Genomic DNA, 19,771 nt, shown 5'->3' with positions numbered 1-19,771 from the left:
GCTGGGGCGGATATTTTTGACGAATCCATCGAGACTGTTACGAAGAAGTTGTCTGACCACGAAAAGTCCTTCCAATCTATCCTTAGGCCGAAGCCTAAGCCTCAGCAGTCTCGACCTTCTCGTCCACCGTTGATTTATCAGCAGCGTTATCAGCCGAGGCAAACTCCACCTGCGAGGCAACCTGCGAAGCGCCAGCCTCCCCAGAAGGGTCAGCCTAAGTCTCAGTCGCCTGCTGTCCCTAAGACCACTCAGCCTTTTTGACTGTCTCGTCGAGGGCATAGCCAACCTCGTTCTGCCTCCCCCTGTTTTTCCCATCGGAGGGCGCCTCCATCACTTTTATCATCGCTGGGAGGCCATAACAACCGACCTCTGGGTCCTTACTATCATCAGGGAAGGATACTCTCTTCATTTCCATCGGGTCCCTCCGGACCGCCCTCCAAGAGAGTATCCTTCCAACTTGACTCAGACCGCCCTTCTTCTCCAGGAAGCTCAGGCTTTGCTCCGGCTTCGTGCCGTGGAGCCGGTCCCGTCGGACCAACTGAACCAGGGGTTTTACTCCAGGTACTTCCTTGTTCCGAAGAAGACGGGCGACCTGCGACCCATTTTGGACCTCAGGGCCCTCAACAAATTCCTAGTCAAGGAGAGGTTTCGCATGCTGACTCTTGCTTCTCTCTACCCTCTCCTCGAGCAGAACGACTGGTTATGCTCTCTGGATCTCAAGGAGGCCTACACTCACATTCCCATTCATCCGGCCTCCCGCAAGTTCCTCAGATTTCGGGTGGGACATCTACATCTGCAGTATCGAGTGCTTCCATTCGGCCTTTCCTCGTCTCCCAGAGTCTTCACGAAGTGCCTGGTGGTGGCGGCCGCTGCACTCCGGAACAGGGGTCTTCAGGTATTTCCATACCTCGACGACTGGCTCATCAAGGCCTGGCAGCTCCAAAGGTCATTTCGGCGACCTTGACCACGATCTGCTTCCTGCAGAGCCTAGGCTTCGAGATCAATTTTCCCAAATCTCATCTGCAGCCTACCCAGTCCCTTCCCTTCATCGGGGCGGTACTGGACACCATTCAGCTTCGAGCATTCCTTCCTCCTCAGCGCATGGATGCTCTTCTTCGTCTCTGCCAGTCTGTATCTTCTCGCCAGTCCATCTCAGCGAGACACATGATGGTCCTCCTGGGCCACATGGCCTCTACAGTTCATGTGACACCCTTTGCCAGGCTCCATCTCAGAATTCCTCAGTGGACCCTAGCTTCTCAATGGACTCAAGTGTCAGACCCGTTGACTCGACACATCATAGTCACTCCTGCTCTTCGGCGGTCTCTACTTTGGTGGATGACCTCTTCGAATCTATCCAGAGGTTTGCTGTTTCACACTCCTCCTCATCAGAAGGTTCTCACAACCGATTCCTCGACCTATGCCTGGGGGGCTCATCTGGATGGGCTTCGCACTCAGGGATTCTGGACCTGTGTGGACCGACTCCATCAAATCAATCTTCTGGAGCTCAGAGCCATCTTCAATGCTCTTCAAGCTTTTCAACATCTGCTTCACGACATGGTGGTTCTCATTCGCACCGACAATCAGGTCGCCATGTATTATGTCAACAAGCAAGGGGGCACGGGCTCGGCCTCCCTCTGCCAGGAAGCTCTCAGAGTCTGGGATTGGGCGGTTCGCCAAAACACCTTCCTCAAAGCTGTCTACATTCAGGGGAGGGACAATGTCTTGGCGGACAAACTGAGTCGTCTTCTCCAGCCTCACGAATGGACACTCCACTCCAAGCCCCTTCATCAGATCTTTGCTCAGTGGGGAACGCCTCAGATAGACCTCTATGCGGCTCCCCACAATTTCAAGCTGCCTCAATTTTTCTCCAGGATCTACGCTCCTCATCGCCTCGAGGCAGATGCTTTTCTGCTGGATTGGGGGAATCGCTTTCTGTATGCGTTTCCGCCATTCCCTCTCATTCAAAAGACTCTAGTCAAACTGAAGTCCGAACATGCCACCATGATTCTGATAGCCCCTCGGTGGCCCAGGCAACCTTGGTTCTCCCTTCTACTTCAACTCAGCAGCAGGGAACCGTACCTACTTCCAGTGTTTCCTTCACTGCTTACTCAGCATCAGGGGTCTCTGCTTCATCCCAACCTGCAGTCTCTCCACCTGACAGCTTGGTTTCTCTCAGCGTAACTCCCCACCAGTTTTCCCAGGCGATGAGGGATGTCTTGGAGGCTTCCAGGAAGCCTGCTACTCGTCAATGCTACTCCCAAAAATGGACTAGATTTTCTTCATGGTGTATTTCCAATTCTAAGGAGCCTCAGCGAGCCTCCCTATCCTCTGTTTTGGACTATCTTTTACATCTGTCTCAGTCTGGTCTCAAGTCGACATCTATACGAGTCCACCTGAGTGCTATTGCGGCTTTCCATCAGCCTCTACAAGGGAAACCTCTCTCTTCTCATCCTGTGGTTTCCAGATTTATGAAAGGACTTTTTCATGTCAATCCTCCTCTCAAACCGCCTCCAGTGGTTTGGGATCTAAATGTTGTCCTTTCTCAGCTTATGAAACCTCCTTTTGAGCCTCTGAGCAAGGCTCCACTAAAGTTTCTCACTTGGAAAGTGGTTTTTCTGGTGGCCCTCACATCTGCTCGCAGGGTCAGTGAGCTTCAGGCCTTGGTGGCGGACCCACCTTTCACAGTATTCCATCATGACAAGGTGGTCCTCCGCACTCACCCGAAATTCCTGCCTAAAGTGGTCTCTGAATTTCACCTCAACCAATCCATTGTGCTTCCAGTGTTCTTTCCAAAGCCTCATTCTCATCCTTGAGAATCAGCTCTTCACACTCTGGACTGTAAACGTGCTTTGGCTTTCTACTTGGATTGCACCAAACCACACAGAACTGCTCCTCAACTTTTCGTCTCCTTTGATCCAAACAAGTTGGGACGACCTGTATCGAAGCGCACCATCTCCAACTGGATGGCGGCTTGTATCTCTTTCTGCTATGCCCAGGCTGGATTACCCCTTCCCTGTAAGGTCACAGCACATAGGGTAAGAGCAATGGCAGCCTCTGTAGCCTTCCTCAGATCGACACCGATTGAGGAGATTTGTAGGGCTGCCACTTGGTCCTCGGTTCATACGTTCACCTCTCATTATTGTCTGGATACTTTCTCCAGACGGGATGGGCAGTTTGGCCAAACTGTGTTACAAAATTTGTTCTCCTAAGTTGCCAACTCTCCCTCCATCCCATTGAGGTTAGCTTGGAGGTCACCCACTAGTGAGAATACCTGCCTGCTTGTCCTGGGATAAAGCAATGTTACTTACCGTAACAGTTGTTATCCAGGGACAGCAGGCAGCTATTCTCACGTCCCACCCACCTCCCCTGGGTTGGCTTCTCTGCTAGCTACCTGAACTGAGGAGACACGCTCGGAGCATCGGGCGGGAAGGCATTAGCGCATGCGCGGTGCGGGCATCTCGAAACTTCTGAGTTTCTTCAAGCAAGACATGCTTGCAAGATGTCCGTATCGGGGCTCTGTCGGATGACATCACCCACTAGTGAGAATAGCTGCCTGCTGTCCCTGGATAACAACTGTTATGGTAAGTAACATTACTTTATGGTCTGATATTGTAAAATCAGAATTGAGAGAGACATTCAGCACTGCCATAGCATACAGTTGTTCCAAGTTCAACACCACAGCAGTGGAATTTGAACCTGGGTTTCCTGGTGTTCTAACCACTAGCCTATTCCTCCAATAGGTGTTTTTGTTTTTTTTGAGAGAAGACATTTTGAGAGGTCATGTTACAAGCCACTGCTGTACTAGCACATGTAAGTAATGCACTTGAGATTGGTGATTGCTAATGTTTGATGTGTTGTCTACAATGGCTTAGCATTTCAGGATGGCCAAATTAATCAGTGTATACTCCCTTCTTTACTTGTGCCACTGTCATTGTGGATTTTAGAATTATTGCTTGCTTTTCTAAATCTGAGCTGAAGGTGAGTTGCATATTGATGGTCTCTAGGTAAGGGGACTTATAATTTAGTTTGTGAAGGTTCATGTTTGTCCTTTCACATCTGTTCCTTCTGCTTCCTGGAAGTTTCTGTCTGGTGTCCACCTGGGCCTGATGTATTGATCGGGACCTCTTGCTTATTGACCGCTATGGTAATGTAGTTTCTGTCTCTTGTATTGCTGTTGGCTGCTTTATCAATAAAAATTATTTAAAAAATAATAATTTCGTTTGTGCATGAGGCAATGGATGGAGCAATGATGTGCCTAAGTTTGCAAAGGGGCTTGTTTCCTAAAGTGCACCAGGCAGTTAGCATGTGAACTGGCACATGCTATTAGTGCACAAGTGGAGTATCCATTATGCTGGCAAGACATACAATGGCATGACGTGAGGAATGGACTTGGACTGCAGTGCACGTTATAAATAGCAAATTATAACTTTACATTGTGGTTTTACTTACGTTGTTAGTGCAGGTGCAATTATTGACTTTTAAATAGGAAGTAAAGTTCATTCATAGTAATTGTTAATACACTTAACATGCAGTAATTGTATGAGGATGTGCTGTGAATATTTATTTATTCAATTTTCTATACCATTCTCCCAGGGGAGCTCAGAATGGTTTTCATTAATTTATTCATGCACTCAAGCATTTTTCCCTGCCTGTTACCTTTGGGCTCACAATCTATCTAATGTACCTGGGACAATTGGGAGGGAGGTGTGGGGGGGGGAATTAAGTGACTTGCGACTTGCCTAGGGTCACAAGAAGCAGTGTAGGTTTGAACTCATAACCTCAGGATGCTGAGGTTGTAGCTTTAACCACTGCGCCACACTCTCCCCCCAGCTTTAATCATAAGAACATAAGAAGTTGCCTCCGTTGAGGCAGACCAGAGGTCCATCTCGCCCAGCGGTCCGCTTCCGCGGCGGCCCATCAGGCCCATTGCCTGAGCAGTGGTCCCTGACTAGCTCTATAACCTATCTCTACTCCTATCCCTATAACCTACCTCTACACCTATCATCACAGCCTATTATCTTTATGAACTATTAGAGTCGGTGGTGGCAAAGGTCCTATCCTGAATCCAGTCTAGTATCATCCAGCCAGCTTCTTTTTAGTTTTCCTATTTTCCTCACTCTTTTGACTCTTTCAAACATTGCTATTTTTATCAACCTGTCATCTTCCATTTATCACCTAAAAGAATGTCAGTGGGAGAAGAAGGGATTTGAACCATGGCTATCCATACCCTGCGTGTCTAACCACCGCACTCCTCTATGCTTGTGCTTTGGGTAAGGGTAATGGGATTTGATATGCTGCCTTCCTGAGGATCAAAGCACTTTACATTTATTATATGCAGAGTAGGTGAGGAGTGGCCTAGTGGTACAGTTGCTTCCTCAGCACCCTGAAGTTTATTTATTTATATAGATTTCTATCCTATTCTCCCGGAAGCTCAGAACAGGTTACAATTGACATTCACAATAAAGTTACAGGACAATAAAATTATAGGCATTCGAACAAGAGACAGGTGAGAAGACGTAGCGAGAGAAGAAGAGGGGGAGCGAAGGGAGGAGGGTAGGGATAGGGGAATGGGAGGGGAGTAAGGAGTTAAAGGAAGGGGAGCAGGGAACAGGAGACTGGAAGGAGAGAAGGAAAGAGGGAGGAGAGAAAGAGATAAGGGAGCTAGGAGGAGGTTGTCTGTTAGCACTGTTCAACTGAAGAGATGGGTCTTCAGCATTTTATGGAAGTTGTAGGATCGATCCAGTGCTGCTCCTTGTGATGCTGGGCAAGTCATTTAATCCTCCATTGCCCCAGGTACAGAATAAGTACCTGCATGTATGTTAACCACTTTGAATGCTAGGAACCAATGCTAGGAAGTTCTTCTTCACCCAAAGGGTGATGGACACCTGGAATGCGCTTCCAGAGGGTGTGATAGGACAAAGTACGGTATTGGGGTTTAAGAAGGGATTAGACGATTTCCTGAAGAAAAAGGGTATAGAAGGGTATAGATAGAGGATTACTATACAGGTCCTGGACCTGATGGGCCGCCGTGTGAGCGGACTGCTGGGCACGATGGACCTCTGGTCTGACCCAGCAGAGGCACTGCTTATGTTCTTATATTCTTATGAATGTGTAACCACAAAAGTCATAAAAGTCACATTCCCTTTCCCTTTACTTTCTCTATCCCTAGTGGACTCACAAACTAAGTTTTTGTACCTAGTGCAGTGGAGGGTTATTTGATTTGCCCGGAGTCACAGTGCGAACTAAACTCACTGTACTAACCATTAGGCTACTCCTCCAGTAGCATAATACTTTGGTTCCAGGGTGGCAGGATTTTCTGACAGGCAAGATATTTAAAATTAGTTGTAAGATCTTGGAACTCACATGGTACCATTTACCTTTTTGTAGAGAATGACACGGTGACAAAATTCATCACCGTTCCCGTCCCCGTGGATAACTGCGGGAAACCATCTTCGTGTCATTCTTTAAGGAGAGAGGGAAGAATCAGAGTATGAATGGCCACAACCACTGACCCACAAGCTTTGCTTTGAAGAATGCTGGCGTAGAAGGACTGAGGTTGAAATAGACACTAGAAAATGACACGGGATGATTTCCCGCGGTTATCCGCGGGGACGGGAACGGTGATGAATTTTGTCACCGTGTCATTCTCTACCTTTTAGTTCATTTTCTACAGTTATGCTGCAATACTTGTATGGTAGACAAACTCTATACATTTGTGACTAGCTTTTGAGCAGTCACTATTTCCAGGATTTGATGATGATCCTTGATGTTCTAAATGCTAATGAGTTTGTTGGTTCGTTGTTTTTGGTTTTTTTAAAAAAACACTGGAATACTAAACTAACTGCTTCAACTGTCTAAAAAATGTAATTGAGTTTGAAAAGTAAGTAAATGGTGACATAAGCACTGGCGGTGCTGAATTTTCTCAATTATTTTCCTTCCCTGTTTTCACTACCTTGAATAATGTGCTGAGGAGGAACATGTGTCAGAAGTCAGAAGGGAGACAGGGCCAAACCCTAACAGCAATCCAGTTTCTTAATAATATATTATTTTAAATTAAATCAGTGCACAAGAGGATTATGCTGAAGGACATTTAATTTTTGCTAGTTGCTGAGTGCAACTCTTACGGAGGGAGAACTTGGCTGCACAGTCCTTTCTAATTCCACTTCTAACTATACACTGAGGATACCAACCAGATCCAGATTTTCAGGATGGTTAATCCATTCCTACTTTTCCTATTTCCCGCAAATTCTAATATCCCTATTGCAAGATCACTTTGTTGTCTGCTGTGGAATAAAACCAGGACTGACCTAGCCTGCCCTGAAAATCTGGAGACTGTTGGCAAACATTCATGCAGTCCCCACCATTACCCAACAATGCTCTTCAAATTGTCCTCCACTGTGATTCTCTACCATCTTTTGCATACCGAGAGGAGGTATAGGAGAGCATCGCTGTTGCCTCCTCTACAAGGTTCTGCCTGAAGTCTGAATGCTTTGGAGCCCTGTAATCTCGCAGGATCTGCTATCACCCTGAGTTCACACCAGGTTGAAGCTAGTAGAGGGGGAGGCGCATGCAGTTAAGAAGTGTTTCCCTTCTGCTAGCTGGGAGAAGGGAGGGTGGAGAGAATGACAATACAGAACCTGGGGTAGTCCCTTGATTCTTCCCACTCCCAGGGAAGATCCTGTAAAGGTGGTAGAAGTGATTATTGTCAATAACACAATATACATTTAGTAAAAACTTAAGTTGTCTTTTTTGATTAGTAGCAAGAATGGAGTTATTCCTGTAAAGTAAATAGTAAGGTTAATTTCAGTCACATAATTTGTTCAAAATGCCCTCCTTAAGTTAGACACACAAGCACAAAGAGGTTATGCTACTGTCTTATTATATTGTCAATCACACAGTCGGGTTCTTCCCATACAGTTTGCCTGGCACTCAGTGGCATAGTAAGGGGGGAGAGCAAACCACTCTGGGTGCCAACTTTGCGGGGGCACTGGCGCCTTTCCTCCTCTCCACACCCCTCTCCCCCCAAGTACCTCTTGAAATGTTCACTGGCGTGAGCAGTGCCACTGGGCAAGTCACTTAACTCTCCACTGCCCCAGGTACGTTAGATAGATTGTGAGCCCATCGGGGAAAATGCTTGAAGTACCTGTATGTAAACTGCTTTGAGTGTGGTTGTAAAACTACACAAAGGTGGTATACAAGTCCCCATCTCTTTCCCTTTCCCAGTATCTTCCATCTGCTGCAGGACAAAGACCGTAAAACAGGACTTAATTTGCAGATAAAAAGGAAATGGGATTGTGGAGCAGGGAAAGGCTCAGGTGGGCTTTGCTCCAAGCTTATAACCTACTCTTCTCTTCTGACCAGAATCGGCCCTAGCACCAATCTTTCAGGCCTCCATTACTCACCTTTTATTTATTTATTTATTACATTTCTATTCCACAGTCATTCAATTCCTAGGCATATTACAGTGTAATAAAAGTCAATTCAACTGTAGTATTAAAAGACAATTCAAAATCCAGTCCGATTAACAAATAAATAATTTCTTACTTCTAACACCACCACCCCTTGGTCAGAATCATAAATGTATGTTTACATATAACTTCTTAAAAAAATGCCTCTCTAAATAAAAATGTTGGAAGAGTTCTTCTGTTAATTGTTTTTATAGTATCGTTATAGCTTAGGTTTTAAACGGGGGTAAATGTTTCTAAATAAATAAATAATGTCTTTAAATCTTTAGTGGTTTGGACTTTTTCATGTAACATATTCCACCGTACTGTGCCTCTTACATAAGAAATTGAATTTCTTTATTCTTACAAATTAATTATATGAAATGAGAGTCCATTGAATGACTGTAAAACTGTGGATGGCTGGTGAATACGTAGTGTTGCAGCAAGTACAGGGTAAATCTTACTTATGAAAGCTTTGAAAACCAACAATATCAGATGTGATATTCTACTGGTAACCAGTGTAGAGATGTCAACATAGAGAATATATTTGAAATGATCTTAAATACTTCTTTGGTACTCCTAATAATAAAGCATTACAGTAATCAAATATGATATTATAGTATTTTGTACAACCAACTGAAAGTTCTCATCTCTTAATATATTCTTAAGTGGCTTTATTAATCTTACTCTGAAAAAGACTTTCTTCACGTTAAGAGAGATTATATTACCACATTGTAAGGGCTGGATCTAAAAGTATACCAAATGTTCTAACACATTTCACAAGAGGAATATCAATATTGTTGATCCTAAATACTTCTGGAAAAGTCATATTAGCATGAGTTCTCAATAGCATGACTTTTGTTTATCCATATTAAGTCTGAGATGATTGCCTTATCACTAATGTCTTATCAAATCTAAAGTTAAGACTAAAAATTAATTATCTACAAGTGCATTTGCTCTGCAGCTCTTCAGTATCTCTCCTCTTTCCCCACACTCTCCTCCTGGGCACTTCACTCATTGGGTAAGTCTCTCTTATCTGTACCCTTCTCTATGGCCAACTCCAGACTCCATCCTTTCTACTTTGCTGCATCATATGCCTGAAACAAACTGCCTGACTCGGTACGTCAAGCTCCGTCTCTGGCAGTATTCAAATCCAGACTTGAAGCTGCTTTCAATTCCAAACTCCTACCTACCTTCTAAGCACCAATATTTGTCTTGTCTTATTCCCTCTGTAATTCCCCCACCTGAGCCCTGTGCATAGATGCACTTTCTTGTCCAGTTTGTCTGCCTTGACTAGATTATAAGAACTTTTGAGCAGGGACTGTCTTTTCTATGTTTTGATGTACAGCGTTGAGTATGTCTAGTAGCACTATAGAAATGATAAGTAATAGTAAAAATATGATGGTTTCAGAACTAGAATTTTATACCCTAAAAATATACCTTTCCTTCCTCTGAGTGAATTCCATTAACCACCACCCTCTGGCATCTGTCAAACAGTTTTCTAATCTAGTTCACCATTTTGGGTCTTAATGTCAGCCTGTCAAGTTGTTCAAGAGCTTTCTATGTGGAATTGTGTCAAAGGCTTTGCTGAAATTTGAGTAGTTTACATCTAGCACACATCCTCAATCCAGTTCTCTGGTTACCCACTCAAAAAATTCAATCAGATTTGTTTGACATTATTTACCTTTGGTAAAACCATGTTTCCTTAGATCTTGTAACCTAGGGGTTGGGGACTCTGGTCCTCGAGAGCCATATTCCAGTTGGGTTTTCAGGATTTCCATAATGAATATGCATTGAAAGCAGTGCATGCACATAGATCTCGTGCATATTCATTGGGGGAATCCTGAAAACCCGACTGGAATACAGCTCTCGAGGACCGGAGTTCCCTACCCCTGTTGTAACCCATTGGATTCCAGGAAATTCACTATCCTTTCCTTCAGCAGTGTTACCATTATTTTTCCAATTGATGAAGTGAAGCTTACCGGCTTGTAGTTTCCAATCTTTTCTGTCACCACTTTTGTGATTGTGAAGAGGGACCACATCCGCTTTTCTTTAATCCTGTGGAACCTTTCCCATCTCCAAGGATTTATTAAACAAACATTAATTGTTGTAATATTTAGTTTATTATAAAAACTTGGTAACCGTCTAGGGTAAATAATCACTCTGATGTCACATTGGCATTGTAGGAAAAGTAAGCAGTGAGTTCCGGGGTTGGTTAGTACGAAGTGTTACTTGATCTTTGTTTTGGTTCAGATTTACCCAAATTTGCTTCAATTATGCAGTTAAACAGCAAAGTTAATTGACAAAATCTAGGCCCTTTTTATTCCAATCACCATGAGTAGATATGTCCACAATCTATATTCATTTTGACATTTGTTAGATAAAAGAATTACAAGCTAGGAAAGCAAACATATTTGTTAGAGCAGATTGAGAATGTTATTCAGACTGATGATATTTGCATTGAAGGCAGCCACTATTGGAATTTGTCAGACTAATTTTGCCATTCTTGAAATGGATTTTGTTTTGCTTCTACTAACTATAACTCCCCTTCCCCTCTCCCTTTTTTAATATTTTTTTTGTTTTGTTTTGTTTTTGATGAGGCTCAAAATGCACAGCAGCTTCATGAGAGGATCCAGTCTTCCAGTATGGATTCCAAGCTGGAAGCGCTGAAAGACCTGGCTAAATACTCATGTGATGTTACGTTTGCTCAGGAATTCATCAACCTAGATGGCATTTCCTTCCTCACACAGATGGTTGAAAGTGGCACAGAGTAAGTGATTCATGCTTTTCTGGGTTTTAGGAAAGAAAAAAATAAAAAGTAGAGCTTTAAAAGTGATACCTTGTAGTTTTTCACCTGCCATTCTCGAAGGTCTTAAAAGGAGTGAAATAAAGTTTCAGCTGTAAGAAAGTGTGATGGAGATTGTCAACTCCTGTCTGGCCATTGAGTAAATTTGGAAGATGCCAGGTTTCTTTGGAAATATGTCTACTAGTTCTTTGTAAAAGAATAAAGTTACCTGACCATCTTTAAAAGAAAACAATACCCTGATCCTTGCTCCAAAACAACCATCCTAGGAATCCCTTTCTTTATACATCTCCTGCACACTTAAGTAGATAATGAGAGAAACCCCTTATCAAATTTTGCCTGGCATTTTCTATCAAGTGCTTCTAAAGTAGAGTACCAAGCTCTTTTGCTCCTTTCTGCATGCTTCGCTATTTGCATCATTTAAGAGCCCCACAGCCTTGATTCTGTTGGTCAAGAAATTATCTGCACTGTAATAAAGATGTCAATTAGATTTTAATACAACATGGTAAAAGATGTCCATTTTGACAACCTGAATCAAGAGGAAATAATCTTATTCTTCTTGACCAGCCTATTACAAGAGGAATATAATGGCAACCATTTCTCTCATTTTAAAAAATAAAATAGAAATTAAAAAAAACAAACCTTCAAATTACCCAAAAGTTTTCTTCCAGATTTTTCTAATTACTGTACTTGGATTTGCTAACAATTGTATTTTAAAACTCAACAATCATTAGCTGAAATTGCCTTATTACTTTGACTCCACTGAGCTGATTTCCTAGAGCTTTTGGGAGCTACTGAAAAACAGGAAATTAATTGCTTATTGAACTCCATTTGACTTTTCCAAATATTTTTAAGCAAATAAATGGAGGAAACTGAACCTAGTAAATGGCATAATATGGTTAATACAGATTATAAGAGAGTAAAGCATCCCATATGGATTCCTCCCCTTATAAAATTTTATTTTTAGCACTGGAATAAAGGAACTTGAAATAAATCCATGGTACAACTAGGGGCACTTTTAAGCATTAAGCACTTCACATGCAAATTGGTGAACATTACCTCTGAAATAACCCCTTTAGGAGTGGCTCTTTCTTAAAAGTCTGAAAAACAGAATGAGTGAAAGGTGATAGTTAAAGAAAGTGAATTCCATTCTGATGGTGGTGGGAAAGGTGACAGAGAATGACAAGAATATAAGCAATCTAGTTGTGTTTCATAATGAATTAAAATCCTACATCTTTCTAATTCATTTTTTTTCAGTTCCAAAGTATTTGATCATTGTGATGTCATATGTGCTGTGTTCACTGAAGTTCCTTTTTACTGCTGTCAGTGATGAGGTCCTGAAAAGCTCTCCCCCATAGAGGGTGATACTTTGGTCCTTCCTCTGTGTGCTCTTTCAGTATGTTTATATAAATTAACTAGCTGATGCCCCGGCATTGCACGGGTATTTAATTATAGCAATAACACTGTAAATGGATTCAAATAAAGATACTTTATAGTGGTGAATGAAAGTACACCTTAATAAAAAGTACAATATTCAAATTATAAAGTCAAAATGAATACAATACAACTAACGCAAAACGTGATTATAAACAACAATTTTAGTTTCACCTCCTGGAGCAAGAACATATAAATTCTTGAGTGAACCCACCCTTGAGCAAGCAAAATAGAGTTGTGGGCCGTGAGACCCCCAGAACATATCACCCCAGGTAGTGAGGGATCTGCATACCAAGTTTCGTCCAAATCGTTCAAGCCGATTTTGAATTACAGTGAGAATGGCAGCTTTTTACATATTTTCCATTGACATGAATGGGTGAAATCTGATTTTCTGTTTGTAGCTCCGCCCACGTGTGCAGGTGGGCCGCGAGACCCCCAGAACATATCACTCCAGGTAGTGAGGGATCTGCATACCAAGTTTTGTCCAAATTGGTCACAGTGAGAATGGCAGCTTTTTACATTTTTTCTATTGACATGAATGGGTGAAATCAGATTTTCTGTTTGTAGCTCCGCCCACGTGTGCAGGAGGGCCGCGAGACCCCCAGAACATATCACCCCAGGTAGTGAGGGATCTGCATACCAAGTTTCGTCCAAATTGGTCACAGTGAGAATGGCAGCTTTTTACATTTTTTCCATTGACATGAATGGGTGAAATCAGATTTTCTGTTTGTAGCTCCGCCCAAGTGTGCAGGAGGGCCGTGAGACCCCCAGAACATATCACCCCAGGTAGTGAGGGATCTGCATACCAATTTTTGTTCAAATCGGTCAAGCCGTTTTTGAATTACTGTGAGAATGGCAGCTTTTTACATTTTTTCCATTGACATGGGTGAAATCCAATTGAATGGGTGAAATCTGATTTTATGTTTGTAGCTCCTCCCACGTGTGCAGGTGGGCTGCGAGACCCCCAGGACATATCATCCCAGGTAGTGATGGATCTGCATACCAAGTTTCGTTCAAATCGGTCAAGCCGTTTTTGGGTGATCGCGGCACATACACATACACATACATACCTCCGATTTTATATATATATAGATTATTTCATTTTTTAAATTAACTTCTGGCCAATTTCATCAATGTAGCATCTCTTTCTCCAGATTTTCTGCACTGTATTATATTTTACATTTGAGGAGTAGCAAAGGGTAGTTGGGTTTAACAATGGGAAAAAATTTCTGGATTGTTTTGGATTTTTCCTGACTTTTAAGGGTTCCTTTTATGAATCCGTGTTAGGCTTTTTTTTAATTGCTGGCCATGGTGGTATTAGCTCAGATGCTCATAGGAATTCTATGAGTGTTGGAGCTAATACCACCCTGGCCAGGGATTAAAAAAAAGGGGGGGATAAATATTTTCATCTTTTTTTTTTTTCAGACATTTGTTTTCATAAAGATATAACCCATGAAATTAATTGTGTGCATGGTAATTCATGGGTTCGAGCACATTAAATGGATACTGTATGCACTAAATTTTTAAAGGCATACTAACAAATGCACAGTCATAATGAGTAGAATCTCCTTGTAGTTGTGTTGCCCATGTTCAGAGCTACAGCAGCCTAGGGGGACTTCCATAGTTTGCAGTAATTTTTGTTAAAATCCATTTGTTTTTCTTGGCAGTGTTATCTTAGCTCATTCCATTTTTCATATATGAGGCAGGAAGTGTTAATTTCTGAAAACTACTCAAGATGTATAAAAAAGCATTGCCTTAAAATATAGTTATGTTAACTTTTATTTCTGTGCATTCAACTAGACCAGGGATAGGCAATTCCGGTCCTCGAGAGCCAGAGCCAGGTCAGGTTTTCAGGATATCCACAATGAATATGTATGAGATGGATTTGAATGCACTGCCTCCTTGAGATGCAAATCTATCTCATGAACATTTATTGTGGATATCCTGAAAACCTGACCTGGCTCCGGCTCTCGAGAAACGGAATTGCCTACCCCTGAACTAGACCAAGGTGTCCAGGTTTTTTCAACAGTAGGCTACATGATCAGAAATTCATTTGTATATAGGCCATCTGAATATTTTAGACTATTAATTAATGATTCATATTCATCAAAATATAATTATATTCTGAACTTGTAACTTTATAGCCAAGAAAATCTCTACAGCTCTTCAAATTCATGTGTGCTAGCTAATAAGGTAAAAAGTATTTTTGGTAAAAAAAAAAAATCTCAAGTGAAACTTTTCCCAAAATCTGGCGGGCTGCATATCAGATGTTTCTGAACTAGACTAACATGGCAATTTTACTACTTTATCCATATTCTAAAAAGAAGTAATGGTGCAAAATAACCATTTTGTGCCAGTGATAAGACAGTTCAGTCAATAGCTTCATCTCACAAGATAGTTTATAAACAATTAATTTTTTGTAGTAGACTATGGGTATTTTAACATGAAACTCCCATGTCTCATGCTGGTGAAGTTTTTATGACTGATATGTTAGTAGATCTGAAAGTCAACTTTATTCAAAGAACAATTTTTTATAACCCCAATGCATTCATTTAAATAAAAAGAAGTGTTTTAACACTGCCCTTGGACTTCTGGGACTTGTTATGGACCTCATTTTCCCTTTGTTATTGTAGTTTTCCAAGTTCAAGTGTCCTGATTGCATCTTACCATACGGTAGTTAGGAAAATAAATTTTCCAATGCAGAGGTTCTTAACTTTTTTTGGGGTTCTCATACCCTCTGACTTGATTAATGAAATATCCTCTCAACCCCTTTCTAACTGATTACTGGCAGTTACATATGTCATTAAAATTGTGGTAGTGCAGTTATACTACCAAAGACATCACACTTAAAGCTATTGTACAATGTGACATAATACTGTTGAATAAAATGACCGTTTACAAATGAGATCTTTTTCTGCACTCGCATTTGACTTTTTCCTGTACTCCTTGGAGGTGTGGACACCACTGGTTAAGAACCCCTGGTCTAGTGCTTAAAGCTTGGAACCATGATTATGCTACTGTCTAAGACATGTTAAGCTGGCTCCATGCCCTTCCCATAAGTTTTAAATTCTTTTTGCACCTTGGGCAAGTCATTATAACTTCTGAGACCTTTGAGTGGGACTCAGTTGAAAAGAAGTTTTGTCTTCCTCTTGCTGTACAATTAAACAGTTTAAACTAAAATTTCTAGCAGGTTACTTTTTTAATTAACAATTTTCTGATCCACCAGATTCTTGAGTAGTAACATGGTTAATCTTGAAGAAACTTTGCTCTAGATAAGCTGAACTCTTTGTAAAAAAAAAAAAAAATAAAATAAAATTAAAAAAAATCTTCCTCTGGTTTTGATCCTTCCATTTAAACTTGAAGTTTTTTTGTTGTTGTTGTGTTTGTCTTTTCCTAATTATCTTTGCTCTCTCTTACCTCCCTCAAAATGACTCTGTGGGAACCATAGATGTCTGTGTTGGCGCAGGAGTGGTGGTCTCCCAGAAAGAAACTCAGTGTGACTCTTGAACCTGCAAGGCTTGCCTCTTTGTAATAGCTCAATGATACCGCTGCAACAAACTGCATTTTTTAAGTATGCTGTTCAATGCCTCTTATAACATTTACAGTACGTAACTTCTGAAAGTTTGTTAGGTATTTAAGATCTAGAGGTCCTATTGCATTATCACTAATATTTGCTTACAAATATTATGGTAGCTTGCTTCTTTTCACAAATGGTCTTAAGAAGCACATTTTTAATTTGGCAATTTTTTTTTTTTTTTGTTCTTTGCTAAGAAGTTACATGAGAGAAACCATTAATACTTTGTCTGAAAATCAATAGGAATTTACTCGCAAGCAGACTGGAAATCCAAATAAACCATGCTCTTGTGGTACTGAATTTTAACAAATGAAAAAAAATACAGCTCTGTTATATTTATGCTTAGCAGACAAAACATATTTCCATGTTGGCTGCCTTGGTGGTATTCTTGTACCATTCTTGTGGTATGGGAGAATGAATCATAGCAATGTCTTTTTGTTGTGTTGCTTGTACTCATGCATTGTAAATTCTGGTCATTCATTCTGTGTTATTTTCTCATGAATACATTGACTAGATTAGATTATTACTTTGTGTTTATGTGCCTTAAACATGTTTCCTTGCTTATTTCCAGAATAGATTTTTGATTGGGCTGGGATTTTATTAACACAATTTATTTCTTGATTCTTAAATGATCATTTTAAATAGATTTTCCTTAAGGCTTGCCCAAGGTCTGTTTGAGTTTGTGTAATTGGATACAAATGTGATAAAATATATATCCTCACGTGGAAGTTTTTAAATTTTTGCAGACGATATCAGAAATTGCAGAAGATAATGAAGCCCTGGTAAGGATTTGATTGGCTCATCGCCTTGCACACCTCCTCTTTGTTTTTGCATGATTAAATCCGGTCCTCACGCCAGTTATCCCAAGAAGGGGAGAAGACAAACCCCACTCAAAATTTTATTTTCTTGCTATTTTGGTTTCAGCTTTTGGAAGCTTCCTCTGGGGCTGGTGCTTTGCTTGTGGCTGTGTGTATTGCATTAATACCTAACTAGACAATCCTTCAAGTTGATCTTCCTGCAGAAGAAAGAAAGCAGACAATCAAAGCCATTCCTACCCACTCTCTCCCCAAACTTGTCTGTTTTCCCAGAGCAGGCCTGCGTTCTAGAACCTCAAGATTTATGTTTGAGTTGAGTTGTTGTTAAGCTTTGATCTTTTTAAACAAGAGCTGCATAGGAGAAATTAAGCTCGCCATATCTGGATGTGTATCTTCTTGTGTTTTTTTGTTTCATCCAAGTTTCAAGTTTTATTTCAATTTGCAGCCCACCTAGGCAGTTTACAGTCTCTATCTGTGTAGAGGGAAAATCAGTTTGACAAAGATATGATAGAGAAGGGTAGTTAGTAACTGTTAACGGTAGCTTTTTTCATTAGTACAGGCTCTACTACGAGTAGGGCAGTATTCACTTGGAGACATTATCCTAATATTCCTACTAAAATTGTGTTCCTTGAACCAAACTTTGATGAATTTATTTTTGGAACCCCCTCCCCCAGGATTTTAACAAGAGAGGATTGATGAGGCTGTTTGGGGAGCACTAGTGACTGTTGGCTCCCAACATTGCCACGTACCTGGCTCCAGCCACTTGAGGAGAGGTCCGTGGCAATTTGAGAAAGGTAGAGGAGGACAGAAAAGCTAGGAACACCAACCTGCACTTTTTCCAAGGTGGTACAGGCACCTAGACAACCCTTGTCTTAGAAAATGAACTTCAGTAGACATTACTTTTTATATTCCCAGCTCAAATTGGTGGCTAATAAAGGAATTTTAATTAAGCTATTGCATGGTAAAGCTCTAAATCAGGGATCTCAAAGTCCCTCCATTTTTTTCTACATCAGACTTCTTTCATTTAGAGCAGAGGACTCAACGTCCTTCCTTGAGGGCCGCAATCCAGTCGGGTTTTCAAGATTTCCCCAATGAATATGCATGGAAAGTAGTGCATGCACATAGATCTCATGCATATTCGTTGGGGAAATCCTGAAAACCCGACTGGATTGCGGCCCTCAAGGAAGGACTTTGAGACCTCTGCTCTAAATGAAAGAAGTCTGATGTAGAAAAAAATGGTATGAAAGGAAATTCAACAATTGGATTCCTGACATGCTTGCAGTTGTTTTCCTATCTTTTGTTTCCTTTATTCTAATGTTTGGTATTCCAGCAAAACTTTCCATTGGCATAAAAGTTTTTTACTTGCAGACGGAAGAGATTGTTTTAGAGGAGTTTAGTAGCACTTACACATGAAAAGAGCTAGTTTTTACATCTAAAGGGGCATACATGTGTGTGTAGCAATTTTAGAAAAACTGTTAGATATATGTTTATATCCTTAGCATGCAAAGCTAGGCAAGAGGATTCAAAAGGAGGCTATGGCCTCTAGGAGATAAGGGGGAAGCCAAGTAGGATCCCCAAATCAGCAGGTAACTGCGCCATCGTCAAGGGTGACCAACCACCTCTCAGGCCTCCCAGGCGGCCAAATGATGTACCAAAGATCTCCAAGTCCAATATGAGGGAGGCTCAGAAACAGTCCAGGATTGCAAAATGCATTTGCGAGCAAGAAGACACACCTTACAACACCATTGGGGACCCTCCTTGGGGAGACCACGGAAAGCCCCAGGAAGGTCTAAAACCAAGTGCTCTACAGTACCTGAAATGAGACTTCGAAATAAGCCCTGGAAATAATGGACTATGGATGTCCAAAAAGCTTGTATGGTCCAACAGTCCCAGAAAGAATGAGCAAAAGTATTGGGTTCCCGGCTGCATTTCAGACAGAGGGGTGAATTAATGCCCCCCACTTTATACAATTGGACCTGAGTATAATAGGCTCTATAGATCACTCTAATATAGCATTCTCAAAGCGTCGCTCCCGTTATTAAATGAGGGACCCCCCCGCAGGGCATGTAGAATGTTGCAATGGCTAAGGTCGTTATGAAGTTCCCGAACCCAGCCCCCCTGTATCCACAAGATATCTTTAGGGCATGCAAATTCAGAAAGGGCTCTATACAATGCTGACACAGAGGTAGAACAGAGTGCCACCCCATCAAAGAAACCCCGAAGGCGTACCCCCATCGGCTGTGTGATCTGCTCCTGCAGAAGAGAGAGAATATATTTCTTAACTTGACAATAGATGAAAGTATCACCCCAGCACCTACCCAAACGACTCCCCTCCTCGGTTAACAAGTGTTCCACAAGAGTAAATCCTTGGTCCTCCCAACCATGAAAAGTAGGGTTATCCTGGCAAGGCAGAAAGGCCGAGTTCCCACAGATGGGTAACTGATTTGTCACGTGGGGATCCCCTCCCAATCTACCGATCAAACTCCCCCACACAGCGCGCATAGATTTCAAAAGAACACTTGGATGGAACAGGACGGGGAGCTCCTTAGCGGGCAAGTGTAATAGACTAGACAAAGAATGAGGTGCATAAAAAGCTTGTTCAAAATCCAAAAGAGTATATTGTTGCGTTCCCTGCAACCAGTCTTTCAGATGTCTTAAACAAACAAGCTTCATTATATAGACCAAAATCGGAAAGTCCAAA

At 41.6% G+C, this 19,771-nt stretch overlaps 1 protein-coding gene across 5 annotated transcripts in view; it reads left to right on the top strand.

The window, feature by feature from the left end:
• The window catches only part of ELMO1 (engulfment and cell motility 1), a 668,619-nt gene that overhangs the window by 192,757 nt on the left and 456,091 nt on the right, over positions 1–19,771 (top strand). For all 5 annotated transcript variants that reach the window (XM_033930221.1, XM_033930218.1, XM_033930220.1 and 2 more), the window contains 2 exons: positions 11,045–11,214; positions 17,002–17,037. In XM_033930221.1, the coding sequence (XP_033786112.1) occupies positions 11,045–11,214; positions 17,002–17,037 (206 nt within the window). The remainder of the gene's footprint in view (positions 1–11,044; positions 11,215–17,001; positions 17,038–19,771) is intronic.

This window comes from Geotrypetes seraphini, chromosome 2 (genome assembly GCF_902459505.1).
Source record: "Geotrypetes seraphini chromosome 2, aGeoSer1.1, whole genome shotgun sequence".
NCBI lineage: Eukaryota > Metazoa > Chordata > Amphibia > Gymnophiona > Dermophiidae > Geotrypetes > Geotrypetes seraphini.
This window is presented reverse-complemented; position numbering and strand designations above follow the sequence as displayed.